This window comes from Dermochelys coriacea, chromosome 8 (assembly GCF_009764565.3).
Source record: "Dermochelys coriacea isolate rDerCor1 chromosome 8, rDerCor1.pri.v4, whole genome shotgun sequence".
In the NCBI taxonomy this organism is placed as follows: domain Eukaryota; kingdom Metazoa; phylum Chordata; order Testudines; family Dermochelyidae; genus Dermochelys; species Dermochelys coriacea.
This window is the reverse complement of record NC_050075.1, coordinates 52,587,632-52,612,291: the sequence shown is the minus strand read 5'-3', so window position 1 is coordinate 52,612,291 and position 24,660 is coordinate 52,587,632. Positions and strand designations below refer to the sequence as shown.

Below are 24,660 nucleotides of genomic sequence, written 5' to 3'. Positions count from 1 at the left end.
TCGAGAGCTGGGTCTGTCGAGCCCCTCCCCCTCCCCCTCTACTCCTTTTTCTAGCCTTCCTCCCCTCCCCCCGGCCCTTTCCCCCCAGAGCCGGGGGCTGGCAGGGACGCTGATTGGTCTCTGCGTTGCCCCGGTTGAGAGACATGCAAAAGCTTCACCCCCACAAGCACGCCCGAGCAGGCCGTGAGGTGGACTTGGAGGCCAGAGTTCTTGTCTTGGTTTTCTTGCCTGAACTTGGAGCGGCTGTTTCACACGCCATACGCCTGACTCAATGAGTAACCCCTTGAAGGCAGGTTTCAGAGCAGCAGCCGTGTTCGTCTGTATCCGCGAAAAGAAAAAGGAGGACTTGTGGCACCTTAGAGACTAACACGTTTATTTGAAAAGGAGGACTTGTGGCACCTTAGAGACTAACACATTTATTAGAGCATAAGCTTTCGTGAGCTACAGCTCACTTCATCGGATGCGTTTGGTGGAAAAAAATGCTTTTTTTTCCACCAAATGCATCCGATGAAGTGAGCTGTAGCTCACGAAAGCTTATGCTCTAATAAATGTTAGTCTCTAAGGTGCCACAAGTCCTCCTTTTCTTTTTGCGAATACAGACGAACACGGCTGCTACTCTGAAACCTGACATTTATTTGAGCATAAGCTTTCCTGAGCTACAGTTCACTTCATCGGATGCATTTCCCTTGAAGTCACTGGAACGACACCTGTATGAAGTTACTCCTGCATATAAGAATTCGCTGGATTGGGGCCTAATAACTCTGTAGTTCAGTTTTGCTCTAAAATAGGACTAATAAAATACCTACTTCAGAAGGTTGTTACAATTGCAATTCACTATTGGATGTAAAAGTGCTATGAGATGTTCAGATTAAAGACTAGTAACATAAAGTAGTATTATTCCTATAACATACAGTATGGAAGTTTGATTTTTAAAAATATAATTTTTAAACACACACGTGTCACCTCCAGAGGATTTTACTAGTAGAGCATATAAAGTTATCTGGGATCTTCTGGATACAAGCTGTGATATAAATTCAAGATCATTATTAGGTTTATTTTGGTCATATGGATTTGAGCAAAGAATATCTATAAAAACAATTTAGGCAAGACAAATTTAACCAAAATGAAGAGGTCCAAAAGAGTTTACATTTTACTGAAAGAGGAGAGGGGAGGGGCGGGGAGGGGGAAGGGAGCATTTCCTTCCTGCAATTTCTGCAGCAAAGTCCATCTTATTTAGAATACATATGTAACAGTCAGGTCCATACCTTTTTCATACTGCAAGGTTATAAATTGTGTTTGGGGAGACATGGATATGCTCTGATCACTTCTTAAGCAAGAATATGGAATCATAGCTTTCTTCATTTCTTAGCCTCTCTACCTCTCAAGTGGGATGTTTATTAAAGAAGAAAGAAGTGTTAAATAATGTTGTACAAGTGTGCTCTAGAAGTTCAAATTATGTTTAGAAGCCAGTGAAAATTTGTTATGTAAATTATATATGCCTTCTTTTGTGCCAGCAGCAGATGTATGAACTGTCAATCTTTCAAAATGGAACAGGAGAACAAAGAATTTGAGCATTATGTTTTATTAAACAATACAACAGGATGTAACAGAGATAAAAACCGCACAATTAGGTGATTAAGTCCACAGAGCTATTTATTCTGGTTTAAGTCACGTAGAAAGAGATCTAGTAAATGATTTATAATCTTTCATAGATTCATCTGGTAAATGTGCAGGTAAAACCTTTACATTTCACCTTCATCCAAAGGTCTCAAAGGGCTTTACAAGAATTAAATCAGGTGAGTTACTGACTGTAAATGGAAGGCAGCACTTCAAGATATGCTCTGCATAATCATTTCTGGTGGACTTCTGTGTATATTTCTAAAACACCCAAAAACATTAGTTTAAAAATAAGTTAACGTTGCTAAGTGACACTATATATACACACCTATTAAAACCCAAGAGGACTGTGACAAGTTATAATTTTGCTAGATGGAGACAAAGAAAATTAGACAAATTCAGCATTTCCAATCAGAATAGTTTATAATCACCTGTAACTCAAAAACTGTTTAGCTTTATGTTTTCAAGCTTGTGTGACCGAATGCATTCCTATATTCACACCCTATACTCTACTGTAATAATCTTTGTACAAAATATGCCTTGTGAGGTATAATTTGAAAATTAATAACTCATATAATGGGAAAAAGCATGTAGCAACACTATATGTAAAGTTATGAACATAAGCTGAAGTTATGACTGAAATGTGTTTATCACACAAGTCTGGGGAGAGCAAAGGGCAAGCTGATACCTGTAGCCAGGTGTCATCAAAGTTGATTGGCCATCAAAAGTCAAGTGACCATTCTTTGGTAGCAAAGGGGGGAAAGAACAGATTGATTAGCATTTTTACAAACAACAACATGGAACCTCTTTCATCATGAGACTCCAAGTGTCCGTCCTCACCGCTGGAAGGAACTTTATGTAGCGTTAACCCTCAGTAAAATACATTTCAAAGGGTGAGTGGATCATAAAAGAGAGGAGCAAGGACATCCAAAGTATTCTTTCTCTCGGTCCATCTCCATGTCTCTCTTAATTTTTTACCTGAGAAGACAAAGGAAACAGCCTTTGGACTTTGCGAGGGGTTCTGACCTGAGAATTTGGCCAGCCCTGTTGCTAGGACCATTTGGTAAAAATTAGGGCTGTCAAGCAATTAAAAAAAATAATAATATATTAAAAAAATTGTAATTAATCACACGATTAAAAAAATTAATCACGCTTAATCACGCTGTTAAACAATAATAGAATACCATTCATTTAAATATTTTTGGATGTTTTCTATATTTTCAAATATATTGATTTTAATTACAACACAGAATGCAAAGTGTACAATGCTCACTTTATATTTATTATTTATTACAAATATTTGCTCTGTAAAAAAAACAAAAAAATACTATTTTTCAATTCACCTAATACAAATACTGTAGTGTAATCTCTTTATCATGAAAGTTGAACTTACAAATGTAGACTTATGTAAAAAAAACTGCATTGAAAAATAAAACAACGTAAAACTACAAGTCCACTCAATCCTACTTCAGCCAATTGCTTAGACAAACAAGTTTGATGACAATTTGCAGGAGATAATGCTGCCCACTTCTTGTTTATGTCACCTGAAAGTGAGAGCAGGTGTTCACATGGCACTGTTGTAGCTGGCATCGCAAGATATTTATGTGCCAGATGTGCTAAAGATTCATATGTCCCTTCATGCTTCAATCACCATTCCAGAGGACGTGTCCATGCAGATGATGGGTTCTGCTCAAGAACAATCCAAAGCAGAGAGGACCGATACATGTTCATTTTCATCATCTGAGTCTGATGCCCCCAGCAGAAGGTTGATTTTCTTTTTTGGTGGTTTCAGTTCTATAGTTTCCACACCTGAGTGTTGCTCTTTTATGACTTCTGAAAGCTCCACATCTTGTCCCTTTCAGATTTTGGAAGGTACTTCAGATGCTTAAATGTTGAGTCGAGTGCTGTAGCTATCTGTAGAAATCTCACATTGGTACCTTTTTTGCGTTTTGTCGAATCTGCAGTGAAAGTGTTCTTAAAACAAACAAGATGTGCTGGGTCATCATCTGAGACTACTATAACATGAAATATATGGCAGAACACGGGTAAAACAGAGCAGGAGACATACAATTCTCCCCCTAGGAGTTCAGTCACAAATTTAATTAACACATTTTTTTTTAAACCAGCATCATCAGCATAGAAGCATGTCCTCTGGAATGGTGGCCAAAGCATGAAGGGGCATACGAATGTTTAGCATATCTGGCACGTAAATACCCTGCAACGCTAGCTACAAAAAGTGCCTGTTCTCACTTTCAGGTGACATTGTAAATAAGAAGACGGCAGCATTATCTCCCATAAATGTAAACAAACTTGTTTGTCTTAATGATTGGCTGAACAAGAAGTAGGACTGAGTGGACTTGTAGACTCTGAAGTTTTACATTGTTTTGTTTTTGAGTGCAGTTATGTACCAAAAAATAAATCTACATTTGTAAGTTACACTTTCACAATAAAAAGATTGCACTACAGTACCTGTATGAGGTGAATTGAAAAATACTATTTCTTTTGTTTATCATTTTTACAGTGCAAATATTTGTAATAAAAATAATATAAAGTGAGCACTGTACACTTGGTATTGTGTGTTGTAATATAAATCAATATGTTTGAAAATGTAGAAAAACATCTAAAAATATGTAATACATTTAAATTGGTATTCTGTTGTTTAACAGTGTGATTAATCACAATTAATTTTTTGAGTTAATCGTGTGAGTTAACTGCAATTAATCGACAGCCCTAGTAAGAATTTTACCTTGAACCAAGTCTAGTTTAGGTTCAGAATGCGTTTTATCTTTATTTCTGACTTTAATACCTTGTACTCACTTCAAATCTATCTCAACATACTCAACACATTACAACCCCGATCGTGCAAACACTTGGACATGTAAGTAGTCTCACTGAACTCGCCATAGGCCTGATTTTCAGTGGTACCAATCACCTGCAGCTCCCTTCGACTTCAGCTCAAGCGGTGGCTGCTCAGCACCTCCGAATATCAAGTCAAAGGTGGCTCAAGTTGGGCTCCCAAAATGTGAGGCTTCCAAAAACACAGGACCCTTATGCAAATTTTGGCTCAAAAGTCTGATTTTGCTCCTGGCATGCAGCACTGTATAACTGGGAAACCAATGCAATTCTGCAAATATTCCACCAAGACTGTTGCCCCTAAGTTTGGAGTTCTCACTTGATTTGTAACCACATATCCGAAGGCATGAAAGATTGGACATGGTAAAGGTATCTACTATATCTCTAAGGGATAGAAGGCAGACCTTGTCCTTCCTCAGCACCATCAGCCTAGCGAAACTGCAGTCCAGTGAAGAAGCTAGTTGGCCTTCCTCACCCCTGAAAATAAAGTAAAATATTGCTATGTGTGGGAGGGGACTAACAAGGGAGGAAAAATGCCAAGGCCGAAGGAGCATTGTCCGATCTCTAGCCAGTCTATTCAGAGTGTGGGGAGGAATCATTTTTGTGCAGTCGGGAGGAGTAATTCCCGGCATTGGAGGAATTGCTAGGTGTAATTCAATGGCCTGTATTATGGAGGAGTTCAGACTAGACGATTATATTGATCTCTTCTGACCTTAAAATCTATTAATTTCTGAGAGTGGCAAATAAATTTTGCTTGTGAAATGTGGATTAAGGAAAAGATTATGCTGCATGATCCAAAAAGACACATTTTATATCTCTGTGAGCCATGTACCAGATGTATAAGAACACGAACAGAATAGATTCTCCTTAAGTGCATCTAAGCCTGTGCTATACCCTTCCATTTTGTGAGTCTACAAGTTCCAAGAGAATGCGTATTAGGCTTTGGCTTTTTTCTTTCTCCTCTCCTTTTGCTAGGAGTTGAGGAGCCCTTAAGCTGCTGAGTATCCAAGCAATAGCTCATTCTTACGGCCAGCCCTGTCGATGCATCCAGAGGTGAATGGCTGCATGTCAAAGAATCATGCTGCTCTCATATACAGGAGAACATTTTCAAACCAGTTTCTAAATAACAGGCCCTATGTGAGTACATTCCTTTGTATGACTAAATAGATGAAGCTGCTTTGAAAATTTGACTGCTTTGAAAATTTGTTAAAAGATCAGTGAAGGGGTTAAAAACAAAAGGGCCCTTGACTCCAGCTCAGTTTTGTTTCTTAAGCTGCCTAGCATAATAGTAACATTTGAATGGTCCCACCTCTAACACAGAAGTGAGCCTTTTTGCAGCTGCTCCAGTCTGGAGCCTGGTTTTCTACAAGGCTGGCTTAATGAAGTGACCCTATGTCAGGAAGGCCACCAGGAAAAGGGCTGGACACTTTATTTTGTAAATGGGGATGTTTTGGGTTCCAGAAAATAAAACAATAAATCTTGGCTTCTCTGATTTTTCTTTCCCACTTTCTGTTTTACACTGGCCCGTGTTATTGAAAAATAAGCAAATAACCACAGATTTATTATTTGTACTATGTAGCACTTATTGGGTCCCAACCAAAATCAGGATTCCATTGTGCCCGTGCTGTACATACTGACAGATCAGTGTTTTTCCAGCCGCATCGCTCTGCGAACCACTCCCTTCCCAATCCCCCACTGGTTCTAGTTTCATTTTTCAGCCCACAGGAACTGACTCCATGGAGACATGGCCCACAGTGTGAGGTCTTAGTGTCTTTGCTTTCGTATTTTTTTTTACTTACATAAATCACCTCTTTTCTCCCTTGCCTTATGCCTCTTAATAATTTCTCCCTCTGTTGTAATTCTGTTAATTGATCTTCCATCCAAACAATAGGTCTGTACCAAGAAAGCCACCAGGGCTGACAGAGACAGTTCTGAATATCCTCATTGCTGATCTTGTTCTGCTTCTTAATATGGAGCAGCTGATGAAGAATCAAAAACATCAATTCACTCTCTTCAGCCTTCCTCAGCATCCACATTTCACTGCTGTACAATAAAGTTGGTGTAACCATGGTTCTATAGATCTGAAGCTTCATAGCAAGCTTGATGTCATGACGTTCCCACAGAGATCACTGAAGGGCTTGAAATATGGCAGCAGCTCCTGCTATACAAGCATCCACATCTTCTGAGCATCCTCCAGCACTGTCTCTGATGCTGCTTAAGTATTTAACAGTTGCCACCTGCTCAGTGTCCCAAAGAGACAGGTTAATACTGAGCTGGCTGTAATCTGGAGTTGGAGGCTGCTTGATGGTAATTTGGTGGTGCCATAAGGTCATAAATGATAGACAGAGACTGAGCATCCAGCCAGATCAACTTAAGGACCAAGCTAGAGATCCATCTGAGTAGCACTTGAGCTGCAAGGAGGCTACCTCTCTTTGGAATTTGCCATGATGATGATGCAATAAATTAAATTCTATTATTTAACATCTAAAGTGATTTTCGATACAGTCTATTTGAAGGATGCTCTATACAATTGTAGAGTTCTGTAAATAAGTCCAAACAGATGAGTTATTTCCTGAAAATACATGTCTGTAATCAGAACAAAGCCACTGACTGATCTAGGACTAGGGACTATTCATTCAAAGAAACGTGGCTGTAGTCAAAGAGTGGGGGAAGAACTACATATCCCAGCATTCCACACTATAGTACCCTGGATGAGTGCAAAGTTCACTGTCACGTTGACAGTGGAAGGATTAAGAGCTTATTGGTGTGTGTATTTGGGAGGATCTGTTTTCCCTCTAATATCGAAACTGAAGGGTCCTGGGGACGTTTGTGTAGGGAGCAGTTTAGATTTGCCTGTAACAACCCCTCTGCTAAGAAATACCCGCTAAGAGCAGCTGCTGCAATCCACACAAGTAAGTGTTCAACTCTTGGAGTTACTTTTAATTTCTCACTTCCTGCTCTTTCTAAATAACACAAAGGAGGAAACAAAAGCTGGTGGATTGGAGTGGGGGGCAGAGTGCAGAAATTCCTGGATGTGAGCTGTAAATCTGACCACTAGCCTCCATAGGGAGCAGTTTTGTTTAACTCCAAATATGGCATTGCCTTCTGTTAGAGGGCATGACAATAGAGACGGTAGGTCATCTGGTGTGGGGAAGTATCTTCTTAGACTCTGTATAAGGCACAGAGGGCACAGACTGCTGGTCCTGTGCATATAGCTTCTGTACTAAGCAGAAATCTTGTATGCAAGCCGATTGCCATCAGAGAAAGTTTCTCTTTTCAATTGCCCGTGTACTTACTCATTCCTGGTAGCCAAGTCTGAAGACAGGATACACTGCTCACTAGTGCTGACTGTAAATGATTAGCATCACAAAATGCATCATCTTGAAACTGAAACGATAGAAAACCTTATTACGTGAAGAAACTGAATCCCATATCGCTCTTCTCTGTTATTTGTGTCTTTCCCTCACATAGCGTTCAAAAGCCAGGCTTGCATTCTTGTGACTTGGCAGGTTGAGAGCTTTCCTCCTCTTTCCTTTTTCCTTCAACATCTTCCCCCAGGCCCCCAGCATTTATATTCTGTGTGTGGCAGTTTGATTCAAACATATTTTAAATGAGTGGATTAAATTGCTTGTGCAACAGCCCTGGAGACTGAAGTCCTCTGACCACACAGACAGCACTAACAGATACTGTACGACTTCCCAAATCACTGCCCCACCAATGGGATTCAGACATAAAAGCTTAGGCCTGGTCTACATGGGCTTGGTCTACATGGGCAAAAGTGTTGTTTTTTTTCCAGTTGAGTTATCTTAATATAATTGAAGATCCCCAGGACCCATATAGACCCAGTTGAACACCTTTACAGTCATATTAGCTGCTTGTTAACAGCACTAGGCCTGAAGTCTGCAGATGTCACTGATTATCTGAGGTGCATCTCGGTATATTCCATCATAAAGGTAACAGCCACACATAGCTCCAAACAGCTTTATTAATGGCTTTGGTGGTGGTGGTATTGGGGAAGCTCTCGAGTTTCCCAATCTGAGTCATTGCTTTATTCTTTGTATTTAGTTGGCTCAGGGGATGGTCTCCACGAGTTGGTTGAGATTAATCAAGCTACTCGGACCAAAAAGAAGATAGCAGGCATCTGTATGACCTAACCAGGAAGTGTAACAATCTAGTCAAGAAACCAAAACACCAAAAGATCAAGATAATGGCAGAAAACGGAGACCAGGATCCTCATCAGAGTAAGTTTGGTGTGAACGTGAGTCCCCTGGAATAGATGTTTTAGAAATAGGTTCATATTTAATAATAATTTTGAATATTTGTGTACTGTTGTATTTGTCATTGTTACTAGTGATATAATAAGGGAAATGGGAGCTGGCCCTTTAAGAATAGGGTGGGGCCACAGTGGGTAAACGCTTGCAGGGATGGGCTGGATTCCAGGGGTGGGGGGAATGCACGCACGTGCGCTGGAGCATCTGTGTTTAAACAAAGTTCTCCTTGAAAAGCTGAGTCTTAAGGGAATTCCATGCATGTCTCCAGTGCTATTGTCCCTAGCTACTGCATTTTCAGACACACCAGAAGAGAAAATCTCAATGAAACTAAAACCTGGAAAGGAAAAAGCATGTTTCATTTCTGTATTTCCAGTTCAATAAAAGGAAGCCCCTGACAGTCACTACTGGTCTCTCTCAGACAAAGCAAACCTAGTGGTTTGAATTTCAGACTGTTTTGAGAACAAGCCATCCCTGTGTTGACAAGACCATAGATACCTATCCTATGTCCAGGGTTCTATTCATGACAATGATCAATGCCCAGTGCTTCAGAACAAGAGAACCTTTTCCAACCCTGCACCTCCAATACATTAACACAGTACAGTTACCTAATTGTGCTCTGCTGTAGAGGATAGAGGGGAATTTCTTCCTGATCTCTGAAATAATCAAGCTTCAAGCACCTAAATGAAAGTCTAATTTTGTGGAGCAGGGGCGGGCAGGGGTCCCACAGGCCAATATTTGGGGCAATTAACAAAGTGGCTTTTATTGCAGATGAACTAAATAATGGAAGCAGAACTGAATTTAAAGTTCCCAGTTTCCCTAAGAACATGCATATGGTTATGTTTGAGAAGTGAGTGTGTTGTGGACTTAGGGGACCATAGGTGCTGGAAATAGGGGCTCTGAGGGTGCTGCTGCTGCACCCCCTGTCTTGAAGTGGTTTTCGTTAGATACAGAGTTTACAGTTTGGTTCAATGGCTCTCAGTACCCCCACTATAAAAATTGTTCCAGAACCCCTGTAGGGGACATGTTTTCCATACAAAGAAGAATTGGATCAGTTCTGAGATCCAAATTCCACAGAACCCACAGACGAGGAAATTATAGCTGGTCACATAACAGACCAACTGTTCAACACATGGCCTCTAACCTGCTGGTCCCAGATTTTGCATTTGTAAAACAGAATGATCCTCACACCAACTACCTGTGCACAACTTGGGTATTCAGAAGCCTAACTGGAGAATTTATTTTTGTTTCTGAGTACTTTTATTCTCTAGTGCAGAGGGTCTCAAATTGGCGGGGGGAGGGGCCTGAGAAGCCTTAGGAGGAAAAAAGAGTGCACATTTTACCCACAGCAATGAATAACTAGCAAAGCTGATTCCTCCAGACATATCAGATCTTCAGATAGCGCTGTGCCTTTGACGGATTTCTGGTAAGTATGAATTGCATTCTACAGAGTCGTTGCCATTTGTACGTTAAACCGTTTGCTATGATGCTGGGTGCACCTTTCATTGTAAGCATCGACCACAACTGCAGTGTTGCTTTTGCTCTTATTACAATGGATCGTTGGCTCTGTTTGAATCAGTGCCTTACTGTTTTTCATATTTAATGAGCGTTGCAAGTTGATTACTTTTATCGGTGTATGTGCTCGTGGGGTGGGAGGTGTAAACTACTACAGACACAGTGAAGGGGGGCACAATCAAATAAGTTTGAGAATCACTGTGCTCGTGTAAAACAGATAAATGACAGTCCCCTTTGCCCCCCAAAGAACTCCTGAACACATAAGATCACTTTACCCAGTCCGCACCGAAGCTAATAGAATTCAGTGGGTAATTCTTAGTAAAGATTGTATTCAACAAAGATATATTTTTCCCTGTTCTTGAATTGTCTGGGAGCATCTTACAATTTTGTCAGATTTATTTTGTATTCAAAATTATTTGCTGAATAATTTCCATATGATAATAGTTCTTAATCTGCAGATTTTTTGTGAGCTGGTTGTTGCAAATATTTAGTATTTGAAATCTGAACCATGTTGGGTAGTTTTGCTACATCCTATAGCTCACTTATACCTGTTGTTTGTTTCCTGATTGGAAGTCTAAGATTCAGGTTCCTGGCACGGATACTTATATTTACAAGTTCAAAACTTCCTTTGTGCAAATATTCTCTAATATTTGCTTTAAATTTCTGTTTCTGCAAACATACCTAAATTCTTTGATAGGACAGCCACAGAAAGTCAATGAATAAGAATCAGAAATATAGCAGAAGCAAGTTATATTTTTTATATTCAGTAGTTGCAAAGAAATGTTTTGAAATCACTCAGATCAATCTGCTACCATGTCAACATCACTAGTAGAAACTCCCCAAACCACAAAACATAATCTACATTCTCTTCTCCTTGACCTTCCAACTAAGGAAACCTCAGATACATAGTTAGGCCTTATAACAGATCCTGCAATTTGATGGACTATACTTTCAGAGTCAAGGGACTTCCACCTAAGACTCTCGGTGACCCCATTTATATGTCCTGGCTGATCTTGACAGCTGGGTGTAGAGTACAGAAAGAAAGGTAAATTTCTAAAATAGCCAGGATCCAATCTTTGCAGGACCATTAGCATGAACAAATGATTGTATTTGCAGACTGGCAGGCACAAATTTAGAGGCCAGGTTGAGACTTCTATGAAGATGGCCCAGTGTAGTTCATTGGTGGTGAGGGGTCATGGGAATCTTATCACCATTCTTGTTGTGTGTCAATTTTGGAGCATATAGGACTAGGAGTTTTGGTGGGAGTTTGTAGAAAACTAGTCGGCAACTCAGTATTCTTGACCATTATATTAAAGAAAATAAACAGTATTTGACTTTTGATCTCACAGCCGACCTGGCCCAAGAATTGATGAGAAGAAAGGAGGAGAGGACTCCCCAGGTCCAAGAAGGTGAAAATGTATTGAGGTCCCACCAAGAAAAGATGGTTGAAGATTCTGGTTCTGTCCAACTGAAAACCTCCTCAGAAATAGAAACGTTAGGTCCGCAAGAGACAAACTGTGTGTCTGGAAGCCCCTCCGCAGTAAATGAAGAGGATTCTTCAGAGGGAAGGCCAGTGAGTTCTGATGGAATTTCTCTGAAAACATACACTAAGGAGTCTCCAGGCCTTCTGAACCTTAACCCAATGAGTTTACCAGACTATTCCCTGTACAAAGACACGGTATCTTCCTTCGCTGAAAGGAAAACACATTCAGTGCCAGTTGCTCTGGAGGAGAAAATCATAGGGGAACCCCCAACAGAAGAGAACAGTGTACCCACCCCTGCAGGAGAGCCACAAGATCCCGTAATCCAAGAAACCACACTTTCATCTGCAGACTTCCTGGAATCTTCCTCAAACAAGGAAGGAGAGAGACCCCAAGACACTGCGAGGAAGAGACACTCAACTGAAGGTGAGTCAACAGTAGTTTGCACAACAAAGTGCTGCAATGTTTAAGGTCTGCAGATCCCTTGCCTTCAATTTAATGTGTGATTAATCTCTGAAAAGGGGCTTTGTAAGAATGGCATTGAGGGGTTTGTCTCTCAGTCAAGGATTGCAGATCACATGTGCCGGGTTTACAAGTAGGAAGATGTTTTCCCAGATTGCCAGTCCTGCAAACTCATTCTGGCCTCAGAGTCAACACAGTTGCTTCTACAGCTGGTCAGCAAATGAGTTTCTGTTCTGTGGAAAATTTAGACTTTTAGTCATAAAATGAAAGCTCTTTTTTGGTTTTTGCAGGTTTGTTTTTTCCAACAAAAAGTTGAAAGTCTTCACAGCAACCAGGGGCTTTGTTCATGAATAGTTTTGTTTCATTGAAACCCCAATTTTCCATTTGAAAAAACAGTTCTGAAGGGAAAATGTTCAACTGGCCCTAGTTATTTCCTTCTTGTATAACTTCACCCCCACCAGCAGCAGAAGAGGTTCTGCAGGCCAAAGTGTGACCTCAGTGACACCCGTACAACCGAATTACCTTCAATAAATTGACACACAAATGTGACTGATTGAAAGTTAGTGATAATCCTGTTGATGATGCATAAGGCAGAACAGACTCTAGCTTAGGGGTTCTCAAACTATATCTTTCTGAGGCCCCCTCAGCATGCTATAAAAACTCCATGGCCTAGTTGTGCAACAACAACTGTTTTTCTTCATATAAAAGCATAGGTGCTGGAACTAGGGAAGCTGGGGGTGCAGCAGCTGCAACCCCTGGCTTGAAGTGGTTTCCATCATATACAGGGTTTACAGTTTGGTTCAATGGTTCTCAATACCTCCACTGTACAAATTGTTCCAGCACCCCTGTATAAAAGCCAGGGCCAGCATTGGAGGTAGCAAGCAGGGCAATTGTGTGAGGCCCCATGCCACAGGGGCCCCGTGAAGCCAAGTTGCTCATGCTTCGGCTTCAGCCCCAGGTGGCAGGGCTCGGGGCGGCGAGGCTTCAGCTTTCTGACCTGGGCTCTAGTGAGTCTAATGCCGGCCCTGATTGGCAGACCCCCTGAGACCTGCTCGGGGCCCCCCAGGGGGCCCCGGACCTCTGGCTGAGAACTGCTACTCTAGCTCACTCTCTCTGGGCTGCGCTGGTTCAGAAGTAATGAGCAGCAAGAATATACTTTTGTCACTAACCTCCGCAGGTCTGACTGAGTACACACTGAGAGCAGAGCTATTCTGAGAAGGTTCAGTTCTTACACAGACACTTTTCAGAGCAGAACCTCACTTTAAGTATTTAATCACAAGAGAAGGCAGCTTCTGTTTGTAGGACATTTCACCCAGCTTTGCAGCTATTGCAGAGACTTTAGCTGGGTAAGAAACAACTCTTATCAGCCTCTCTTCCCCATCCCCACTGATGCTTGCTGGTGGAGCATGTTATGAAGATTCTTGCTCTACCCAAGATTTGGAGGCTGAGCTGACCAGGGACAAGCTGCAATTTCTAAAGAGCTGAGTGGGCATGAAGCTATCTCCAGCTCAGCCCAGATCCCAGCTGGCTTATTCTCACTCCATGGGACACTCTTCTGCTCGGAAAGAAGGGAAATTGTGAGGGGGCTTTAAAGAGCTGCACGTTCCTTTCCATTCTTTTGCAGGGTGGTGACAGCCTCCCAGAGCACAGGCATCTGCAGCTGAAAGCAGTATCACAGATTTGCCATGTGTTCTGTGGATGCAGATTTTATTTTTAGTAGTGTGATTAGACTAATTTTTGACTTTACTAGTGAGTGGCAAACTTCATCTCCCTTTTTTTTAAATATCTGACCCACAGTGGTGAAGTCAGAGGCTGAAACCCATCCACAAGAGACAGAGACCAGGCAGGAAGCAACACCAGAGAAGGAGAAGCCCTTTTTAGGCAATGGTGAGAACGGGAAGGTTTCCTCATGCGTTACATTGTTCACAATTCCCCTGGAAACAATCAGCAACCAGGATCAGATAATGAAACACTCTCATACCTTTCACTCAGGCCTCTCAGGCCAGGTCTGTACTACAAATTTACATCATATAGCTGCGTCACTCAGGGGGGTGAAAAACCCACACCCCTGAGTGACGTGGTTATACCAGCCTAACCCCCTGTGTTGATGGGAGGCTCTTGCGGAGGTGGATTAACTCCTTTGCCCGGGATTTGCGAAAACTGCTGCAAAATTGGGGTTTTTAGAGAAATGGGTTTGAAATGGAAAGCAACTCTCATCCATAACAAAGGTGTGTCTGGCTCAGTCCCATAGTATATGGGATTTCCCTAAAGTTCCCAGGGCATGGAAAGGTGTGAAGGGACACGACCTGCTCGCTGTGTAGGAAGGCGTGCTTCCTTCACCATAATCCAGCCCCACAGCACCATACCTTGGCAACAACGACAGGGCCTTCCAAGTAACTTGTCCCTTTCTCCCTGCAGGGACGTGGTGAGATGGCCACTGTCTCTTTAAAATAAATACCCAACAAGGTACTTGTACTCTGCAATACTGGCAAAGATTTTAAGAAAAGGTGACTAAAGTTAAGCTGCTAAATCTTTATTTAAGATTTGAGCTAAAAGGCTGAGGCTGGTCTGGTGGCTAGGTGGCTAGCTTGGGACTTGGGAGACTGGGATTCAATCCTCTGTTCTGTATGTGAGATCTTGGGCAATTTGCTAAGGCCCAGATTTTTAAAGGTATTTAGGCGTTGCTGCACTCAGCCTTGTGCCACCTGACTGAGTGAGGAGCCTAAATCTCATTTGCAAAAGTGATTTAGGCACTTAGGGGGGCCAAAATCCCATTGAAAACTGATGGCTTTTAGGATTCTAAATACCACAGTCCCTTTTGAAAAAGAGATTTAGGCTTCCAAGTAGTTAGGCATTGCAATGCGGAGCACAGCAATGTCTAAATAAATACAGTTAACAATCTGGCCCTCAGCCCCAGATCTGGTAAGATATTTAGGTGCCTCACTCCCATTTAAATCAATGAGAGTGAGGGGCCTAAATACCCTTACAGATCTGGGCCTTGCTGTCTCTGTGCCTTAGTTTCCCATCCATAAAACAGGAGTAATATATCCCAGCCTCACAGGGCTGTTGAGGATAAGTCCACTGAAGATTGTGAGGCACTCAGACACTACAGCACTGGGGACCATATAAGTACCTTAGATAGATAAGCTATTTCGGCACTAGTAAGCAGACTGGATTTTGGAAGGCTGAACACCCAGCAGCTCCACCACGCTAGTGAGTGCCCTAAACTGATGGCCTACAAAGCTGCACTAGAAAACAGCTATGAAAAAGTGCTGTCGGATTGGGATTTGGTGCATTAAATTCGAGGGGGAAAAGGCAATAAATCACATAAAGGACTGAAGTTTCCCAAGGGAATGTGTAGGATCTCACACCATGGTTCCAAAGCTGCGGGCCATAGCTCAGTCTGTGGATTTGTAGGGCCCTCTGCTCAGTGGCAGAGCAAGTCCTCAGACCTCAGGGAAGAGGGTTCTTTTTTCAGTGCTACATTAAACATTTTCTGGGCCATCACGAGGGTGAAGTGTTAAGCCCATCATTTCCATTAGAAAGTAGGTGTTGGGGTCTGGGAGATGGATAAAGACAAAGGCATATCTCTGTGCTAGCCTCCAGCATGCCACTGTACTCATGTTGGACTCTTTCACTTGTCCCTTCCCCTCAACCTTCTCTAACAGGTCTTGCCTCTCCTGCAGCTTCACTGGGAGTCCTGGTACTTGTAGTTTGTCTCGGCATGTTTTGCAATGGCTACTATACTTCCCAGCCCTACCCTGTGCCAAAAAATCCAGCCTTGGAGGCCTTCTTGTCTGGGTTTAACCAGCTGAAGGACAGATTTCCGGGCCAAAGCTCCTACCTGTGGGTTAGAGGGCAAAAATTATTGCAGAGGCATCTCAACGCTTCCAGTCATACCGAGCCAGCTATTTTAATCTTTACTGCTGCCCGTGAAGGTGAAGAAACCTTAAAGTGCCTGAGCAACTGTATTGCAGATGCCTACTCCACCTCACTCCGTGCCAGCATGATCCAGATTGACGGAGCTGGTAAAGCCACGCTCAGCAGCGACAAAGCTAAATTGGAGGTGGATTATGAGCTGAGCATCAGCTTTGAGGAGGGCAAGAGGGCTGCAGTGGTGCACCGGTTTGAGTCGCTGCCGGCTGGCTCCACCTTGATCTTTTACAAGTACTGCGACCATGAGAGCGCAGCCTTCAAAGATGTGGCGCTGCTCTTAACGGTCCTGCTGGAGGAAGAGAAGCTGGAGGCTAATATGAACCTACAGCAGGTTGAGGAAAAAGTCCGTGATTTCCTCTGGGCCAAATTCACCAATGCCAACACTCCCAGCTCCTACAACCACATGGACACCGACAAGCTGAGTGGGTTGTGGAGCCGCATCTCCCACTTGGTCCTGCCCGTCCATCCAGTAAAAGCCATAGAGAACAATGGCTGTTCTTTCCAAACCAAACCATAGAGGTGAATGAAATCAGCTTCCACAATAGCCAAAGCCTTTGTGTCGAGGAGGCAAGTCATTACTAAGTCAGGGATCTGGAGCCATTAATGAACAATGAGCTCACTTTATAATAGCATGACACTGTCACATCTATTTTTACCTCTTGGGAAGATTTTATAATTTTCAAAGTGAGATCCAATGACGCAGGCGTTAACTGGCTAAGCCATCTCAGCCAGTCATGTTGGATATACACTAGAATGGTGCTTCCCATTTGTGGAGTAATAGATGGGAAGAGCTAGCGCTTTAAACTGCTAACTGCACAGCTAGAAGATTATGGCCAATGGGGGGAATAGACAGGGAGGGGAGTGGTTATTGAAGGGACAACATCACCTTGAAAAGCAGATTCTTCCTGGAAACGATTTGACCTACTATAGATACATGTAACACAGGAGGTTACTATAATGGACAGAAGCAACTAGGTTAAAATATTTATCTCCCCCCACCCCCGTGCCCTATTTGTTTACATTTGATAGCAGTTTGCAAAAGGTGATTTCATTGTTTCCTTTGCAGCGTCAGTTTCTTTCTCCCTGACTGAAAGAAACGGGGGAGCAGAACACCCCAGTTAAAAATACTTCAGAGATATTTTAAAAAGAAAATTAGGATATACTGGCCAGAGCCTCAACTGTTGTCAGCACAGCTCCCTGAGGATCTGGTTCACTGTATATAGGGTGTTCAATCTAATATGAAACCCTTGTATATGGAAAGGTGCCAAGTCTCCTAGCTGCTGTGCATCTCAAGATCCTTAGATTTGTGTGACGATGCTGCATTTCAAGTGACACTATTTGGTAATGGTTAAAGGAGAGGCCACTCTGAAAGTGGGAGAAGGAGAAGAAGGAAAAGTAGCAGGTAGGGAACACAGGTAGAGAAGGGAGCAGGGGAGTAGTAATGGGAGGGAAAAGATTGATAAAATATTGATCCATATTATCTAAGAAGGGAACCTGTCGGATCAAATCTGCCCCCAAACTGTATCAGACAAAACCTAAAACCAAACTAGATTTTTCCAGGATTTTTTAAAAATGCCAGTGGAAGGCCTTTCTGAACCACAAATAACCCTGTGTAGTATTTGCAAACCAAGGGCCAGATTCCGGATCCTCTTGCTCATGTTAAATAGAACGAAATGTCCCATTGGTGCAGTTTGGCGATGGAGATGACTTTGCCAGCTTTTCACAAGCAGAGAGTTCCACAGGCCATCTCCATCCTGTTAGCCCACTTTGCACTGGTTACATGGTGCACAGGGGACTTATCACACTGGAGCATCTGGCCCATTGACTTCAGAGGGACCATTTGATGGAATAAGGAACTATTCAAGGTGAGTCAGAGCATCCGAATCCAGCCCACATCATTGTGTTTGTGCAAGAGAACCTGAAAACGAAACTAACTAGAAGATGATTTCATTGTCCAAACTGAGAAATGCAAGAAGGTAGTTAACTTGATGGTGTTAAAACCAGATTAGATTTTTAAAATTCAGTTAGATTATTTAAACTAGGATGATACTTAAAACACAGGTGAAGGAAGATTGTTGCGTTGTTTTTTTTTAAATGTTTAACTTGACATAACCACTGTCAAGGCTGAATCCCCACTCTGTCACTCCAAGTGCAGAAGGTGGGGGCCCGCAAGGATTCTAAAAATTAATACTTGCCACAGTAGGCTTATATTAAACTCCCAAGGTTACAGCTTTTCTCTGACCTTGACTTGGTAAATGCTGCCGCCACGCAAATGCAAAAATAAACTCCCTTGGACCCAGGAAGGAGCACTTGGGAATTCCTCCCTGTGGGGTATCCTCAAGCCCTTTCACCCCCCTCCCCCCATCCGGGGAAGAGTTGAGAAAGAAAACAAAGGAAATTAGCTGTTGCTACCAGCTAATCAAACAGCATATGCACAAACCTCTTAGGTCAGCAAAAATCCAATCCAGTTCTTAAAAGTAAATTTTATTACAAACAAAAAGAAAGAAAATACATCAGGAACTTAGGCTTTTGCTAGATTTTAAAAGAGAAATTCCAAAAATCAAGCACCCAAAATAGCTTTCTTGGGGGTTCAGCTTAAAGGTTACAAGCAAACAAAAACATCTGGAGTTAGCACAGAGGAATCTACAAGCCAATAAGAAATTAATCGCATCTTTTTAGACATTCCCTAATTTTACTTACATATCAGAGGCTTCAGATAAGTAGGTTGGAGGTATGAATTGATAATCTATAATCATACCTGTCTTAAAGCTGTTTACAGCATTGCTGCTCCATGTCCCTGCAGCCCAGAGAACAACCGACAAAGGGAAAGTTTCTTTCCCAATTTTAAAAAGTTTTATCTTCCCATTGGCTCTTTTGATCAGGTGCCCACTCCTTTTCTTTTACCTGTGGGCTAGTTAACCCTTTACAGGTAAAGCAAGCAGAGAACAGACAAACACCAAGAGGAATTTTACAGCTAACTGGCTGGCTGGGTGTCCATAAGGGAGCTACCCTCCCCGCCCTTCAGTTATGACACCTTATGGACACTAAGCCAGCCAGTTATCACAGCCCCTTTAAAAGAAATTAGCTTTCAGGAGCAAGGCTGTAATGGGCTCTTTGGATCGCTGGTGGTGTCCCAGGCCACTCACACTCTGCTCTTTGGCAAAATCTTTTCCTTCATCCTTTATCTGTACAGAGGGGACCTTCCCCCTGCTTCCTCCCATACAGAAGGGGAAGTCGCAGCCACTACTGTAGCAGTGTATTCCCAGATCCTGTGGAGGTTCAGGGAAGAAGAAGGTGGAAGCTAGATGGGGACAGGAGAAATTTGGGAAGGGCTTTTCTCAGGGAGATTTCCTCCCCCACCAGAGCCCTGGGAAGGGTGATCGGCCAATGGTTTGTAATGTCACTGGTAACAGCAAAGGGACATAATATCTTGTAATTCACAGTTGCTTCCAGATCTCTCTATAAATAGCTTTTATGATTAACTTTTAGTTCCCTCGACATTTGTTAATAGAGATATTTATTTCAGCCCATATAGGACATGTCACAATAGGATCTCTCTGCACGGGGAGAGGTCACCTTCTCACCAGCCCGTGGGAGCAGCCACTCAGAGTAATAGGAGTGCTTCATATGGCTGCGGAACTGATTGCATTGATGGCTGGTAACAAGCTAATACTTTATTCACTGTTTGAAAGCTTATGAATCCCCAGCTTGGTGCACACCAATGCATTATTGCACATCATCGTCTGTCCATAACATAGGGAGAGCTTGAGCCACTTTGGACATGTTATGTCCATAGGTACTGATGCATTCTGGAAAGAGTCTAGAGAACAGCTACTAAACTCATGCTGGAGGGGACTCAGGGTACTAGGCTAAAGCTCTTAAGGCCCCAATCCTGCAATGAGATCTCTGCAGGCAGACTCCCCTGCACCTGTGTGGGTTCAGAGAGTCTGAATGCACAGATCACATTGCAAGATCAGGGCCCAAGTCTCTTCTGGTTGGAAAAGAAGAGGCTGTGGCAAGGAGTGGAGCTTACTTCCAAGTATAACTGCCCAAATGGAAGACGCGTTGTGATGGGCACAATCTATATGGGGGCTGAAGAACAGAGCATTCAAGGTGAACTGCCCAAAACAGGCCTCACAAAGACACAGGCTATATCTGAATTAAGTAACAACAGGACAATGCTTGGACGCTCTAAGATGGGTAACTTTGTAAAACACCCTCTAATGACTGTACACCAGTGCTGCCTGTGCCACACACCCGTGGTGCCTTGCTGAACCATTCCAAAGGAAGACTTAGCTGACTCACAGTATTCACTCATTTCACTGCAGCCCCAGGGGTGCAGCCCCATCTGCATTTCCAAGTCTCAGGACTGAGACAGTGAATTTTTGGGGGGTGGGGGGAAGAGCACATGTCCTGATTTTGCATGTCTGCTTTTATCCTTGCAAACAGAATGCATTGGATGTGGCTTTTCAGCACAACTGGCCATTTCAACACATGGCTTGGGACTGTTGTTCATTTTTCCAAAGTAGTTGGCATTTTATATGTGATCCAGTTCTTGTATTGAAAAGCATGTGGTTTTCTCTCCCCTGCAGAATGGAAATAGGTTTTACAATAGAAGGTGGGCTAGTGTTCTGAAGTGTTCCTTGGGATGCAATCATCATCCTAACACTCGGCTATCCAGGTTTTAAGGAGAACAATGAATAACTGTGGCTGTAAAAATTCTCTCTATGCTGACACTCAGCAAACCAAGGGGTCCAGTCCAAGGAACATTTTTGTACAAAATCTGGGGTAGTGGGAACTCGGATGCTTTTTATTTTTAATCAAAGAAGTGCTCAACAAGGAAGCACTTTTTTGTTTTTCTGCGTGGCTTGGGATTTATTGTTTGCTTTGACTTAATAATCGGCAAGAGAGCAATCTATGGTGCAAGTTCAATGATTTGAAAAAATATTAACATCTAAAAGTCAAGTGCCACTCACAGACAATTTTATGTATTCAGTTTCTACTGCGTTGTCTTCTGTGCAATGGAAAGGAATGATTCTCAGGCACATAAGGCCCTGTGGACAATGTGGCCCATGAGCATGAACCAGTCGAGTTGTTGCAGTGCAGAGAGATTTTATGCTTTTTTAAAGAAAAACTTCCTTGTGCTTCTTAAAGTAGTTTTTTAAAAAAATAAATCATAAGGTTATAAAAGAAACCAACAAAGACTTAAATGTTGGACTGAAGCCCTTGTCTTTTTATAAATTGTTCATATATTTCTAGTGAGTTTTAGTGCACATACATGACAATCTGTTGTATAGGACAGAGCCATACGTAGAGGTCAGGACAGGTCCTACGCTAACATAGCCCATCTCAAAGCTTGATCCAAAGCTTAGTGAAGATAGAGTGTCTTTCTGTTCTGATTAACTCTGGATCAGCCTCTAACTGCAACGGAGTGTGGGTAGACCATTGTGCTTATGTGAAGTTCCATTGAGTCACTGGGATTCCATGTGGGTGGATGGGGAAGGCTAGTGTATTGCTTCCCTGCAACACCTGCCCGCAGATATTGCATGCTTAACGCACTCTGCCCTGTCTTTTTCTGTCACACTGGTGGCAGCAGTCAGCATTAACTCTATATTTTGGGGCTTGGCTTCTGGCCCAGTCTTAACAAACTATACAATTGAAGCTTATGCTTTTGTATTCCATGGATTCCAAAGAATATGCTCTTTTCATTCAGATGGTCAATTACCAAATGTAAACCTCAGTCATTTACTCTGGTCTTCTGATGTGTGATGGAGGATTCAGTAATACCCCCACCAGAGAGAGAAATCTGGAGATAAGACAGACAGATGGCTGAAGAGGAATACCTGGGACCCCATCCAGTGCTGATTTAAGGCAATCATGGGCTTTCCACTGGACTTCTATGGCTTTGGAGCAGGCAGTTGCTGAACCCAGCAATCCTGTGCAACACTAAGTTAGCTTGTATTTGAAAGCCAGTGGAAACAGGGTGACTGAAGCAGCTTTATCAGCAACCATGGAGGGGCTCCAAGATAGTCGTCTTTGAGCTTGCATGCACTAGTGTTTTTGAACTCCTGTTTTCAGAAAGTGTACACATCAGTTGGACTCTCTCATGCTGTTAATAATACTATCACGGACCTGAACCTCTGTTCCAATAAAAGTGTTGAAATGTGAATGGCGTCTATTGTCGAACAGAAACATTCAAGGCAGGGCAGGTGACATTGGAAGATTCTATATAGACTTGTGAGATTTCAGAGCTGTGGAACCTGTCTGAACTTTTAGGGCCAGATTCAGGGAAAGATAACGGGCTGACTAGGTTTTCACCGGGTGTAAGTCAACATTGCTCCATGACTTCAATGGCACTACACAGATTTACTCTACCTGATGGTCTTGCTCATTGTCTTTTATGTTTTGAACATATTCAGGAAAAAAACAAACCATCATCAACCAAGTGTTCTCTGATTATTTTTAAAGACAGATTTAAAAGGTTTTGCAGGACTATGATCATGAAAGCAAGAGACATCGAGCGCTAACTAGAACAAAGTACGTTCTTATGCAAGCTTCCTCTGCATAACAAGTATAGATATCTAGACACTTTGAAATTAAGAATAATTTATTTTTAATCAGATTCTGAAAACAATTATGGGATGATAGAGTTGTCTATTAGAACAGAACATTGGGAGCCCAGAGACCCGAGTTCTACTCTCAGTTCTGTCACTGATTAACTGTAGCCTTGGGCATGTCACCTTACCTGTCTTTGGCTCAGTTTCCCTATCCATAAAATGGGGATAATTACGTTGATAGATTGTTTGGAGCAAATTGAGTGAAAGGCATTATACACTGTAAGTGCCAGGTATCACTCATATAGAACTCGATCCAAACTCACTGCAGTCAATGGAATGATTCCCATCAGTTTCAATGGGTTTTGTATCAGGTCCATGGCCATTTCAGAACACGACTTTTCAATATTTACAAAGCAACAGACTTGTATGACTATCAAGCAATGTGTGCGTCCATAATCTTGTTTAAATCTGTAAACATTGAAAATAAGAACCTCCTCCTTCTAGGAGCTGCCCTCACATTGTGTCAATGCGTCTGGTAATTCACGTGCTATATTCCTTGGACCGAAGTCCTTATGAGTAAGGTCAAACCTGCAATTGGTGGGGTCACGCAGAGAGGTTCCCTTGGACACTTGACTCTCATTCATGGAGTATGGATGGATAAGCCCCTACGTTTTCAGTTTGAACAGATTTTTACCAAAAAACCCTGGGTTTTACAAAAAGTATTATTTGTTTTTTTCACCGATTTCACCCTACTTTTGTGTCATTCAAATATATTAAAAAATAACTCATTCTATTAGGAAAATACAATACAATGCATGATATACATGTATTACAATAATACATTAGTCTGTGTATATATGCAAAGCTGCCTTTTGAAGTAAGGCGATATATTAGTCTAGAAGAGAAACACACTAAACAGGCACGCACGCAAGCTCTAAAGTGCATGCGCATCTGAACGTTCTGGTGAATCTCACACCCACCATGTACACATTTCAAGCAGTTAGCAGATAACGGTTTAAAGATTTGACACACTAAAATCGGAAGAAAATGAAAATCTGTCAGAATACATTTCAGAACACAAGGAAGTATTTGAAAGTTTAAAAAAACAGGAGAAAAGGATGAAGTTGTGCTGCAAATGATGTGGCTCAATTATTTAATGTAAATATATAGGCTAATAGTTCTAAGTCTACCACAGTAAACTGTTTATTCAAATTAAAAGTTTTATTTGGGGATTAGAGATGTATTGTTTTCTTAAACTCCAAGGTGGCATTGTGTTTTGAGTTCTGTTTTAGTTCTGCAGCAAACCACACTGAATACCGTTCACCAAAGATTTAATCTACTAAATATATTTTCCCTGTCCTTCCATCCACACAATCAACCCCGATTTTTACCCAGAAAAATTAAGTTTTTTGCACCGATTTTCACCTGTTTTTGTTGTAGTAGTAATAAACACAGATAAATTCCTGAGAAAAATTAAATAAAAACCAAAAAACAAACAGCCCTCATTATGGAGTAACAGCTATTTCATGATGAAAAAAGAAAAACACACTCCAATTAATTTTTTTATTCATTCACATCTTTAAAGGCCTGATCCAAAGCCCATTAAAGTCAATGAGAGTCTTTCCATTGGCTTCAGTTGGCTTTGGCTCAGGTCCTAAATGACCATTTCAAATCAAAGTGATGAACATTCGCATACCGTTATCCCTTGAGTACCGGAATTAGGCTTTCCAGATAAGCTATATGAAGGGTAGCAGGTGCTGCAGATACACCCAGTGTCTAGTGGTTAAAAGGAGGACATGAGTACTTGGAAAGTTAAATTAGTTCCTTCTTCCTCTGGCTTGGATCAGGGGAAGTCTGCGGGGAAATAATCCCATTATTTGTTTCCTTTTACACTTGTGTGAGTTGCTATATAGTCTTATAGAGAAGTACAAAATCAGATGAGTCCATGCTTAGACTGAAAACTGTCAGCTA

At 41.9% G+C, this 24,660-nt stretch overlaps 1 protein-coding gene across 3 annotated transcripts; it reads left to right on the top strand.

The window, feature by feature from the left end:
• Positions 1 to 7,184: 7,184 nt before the first annotated feature.
• TOR1AIP2 (torsin 1A interacting protein 2) lies at positions 7,185 to 23,787 on the top strand. 3 transcript variants are annotated; one of them, XR_006273931.1, is made up of 6 exons: positions 7,190 to 7,382; positions 8,536 to 8,711; positions 11,603 to 12,160; positions 13,994 to 14,083; positions 15,865 to 16,699; positions 19,659 to 23,787. XR_006273931.1 is itself a non-coding variant. In XM_043491375.1 (6 exons), exons 2-5 carry the CDS (start codon positions 8,678 to 8,680, stop codon positions 16,647 to 16,649), a joined length of 1,467 nt encoding a protein of 488 aa, XP_043347310.1. In that variant the 5' UTR covers positions 7,190 to 7,382; positions 8,536 to 8,677; the 3' UTR covers positions 16,650 to 16,651; positions 19,659 to 23,787. The 3 variants fall into 3 exon arrangements, 2 of the variants coding, with proteins under 2 accessions (XP_038269597.1, XP_043347310.1); XM_043491375.1 differs by having other exon boundaries at positions 15,865 to 16,651; XM_038413669.2 differs by having other exon boundaries at positions 7,185 to 7,382; positions 15,865 to 23,787.
• The last annotated feature ends 873 nt before the right edge of the window (positions 23,788 to 24,660 follow it).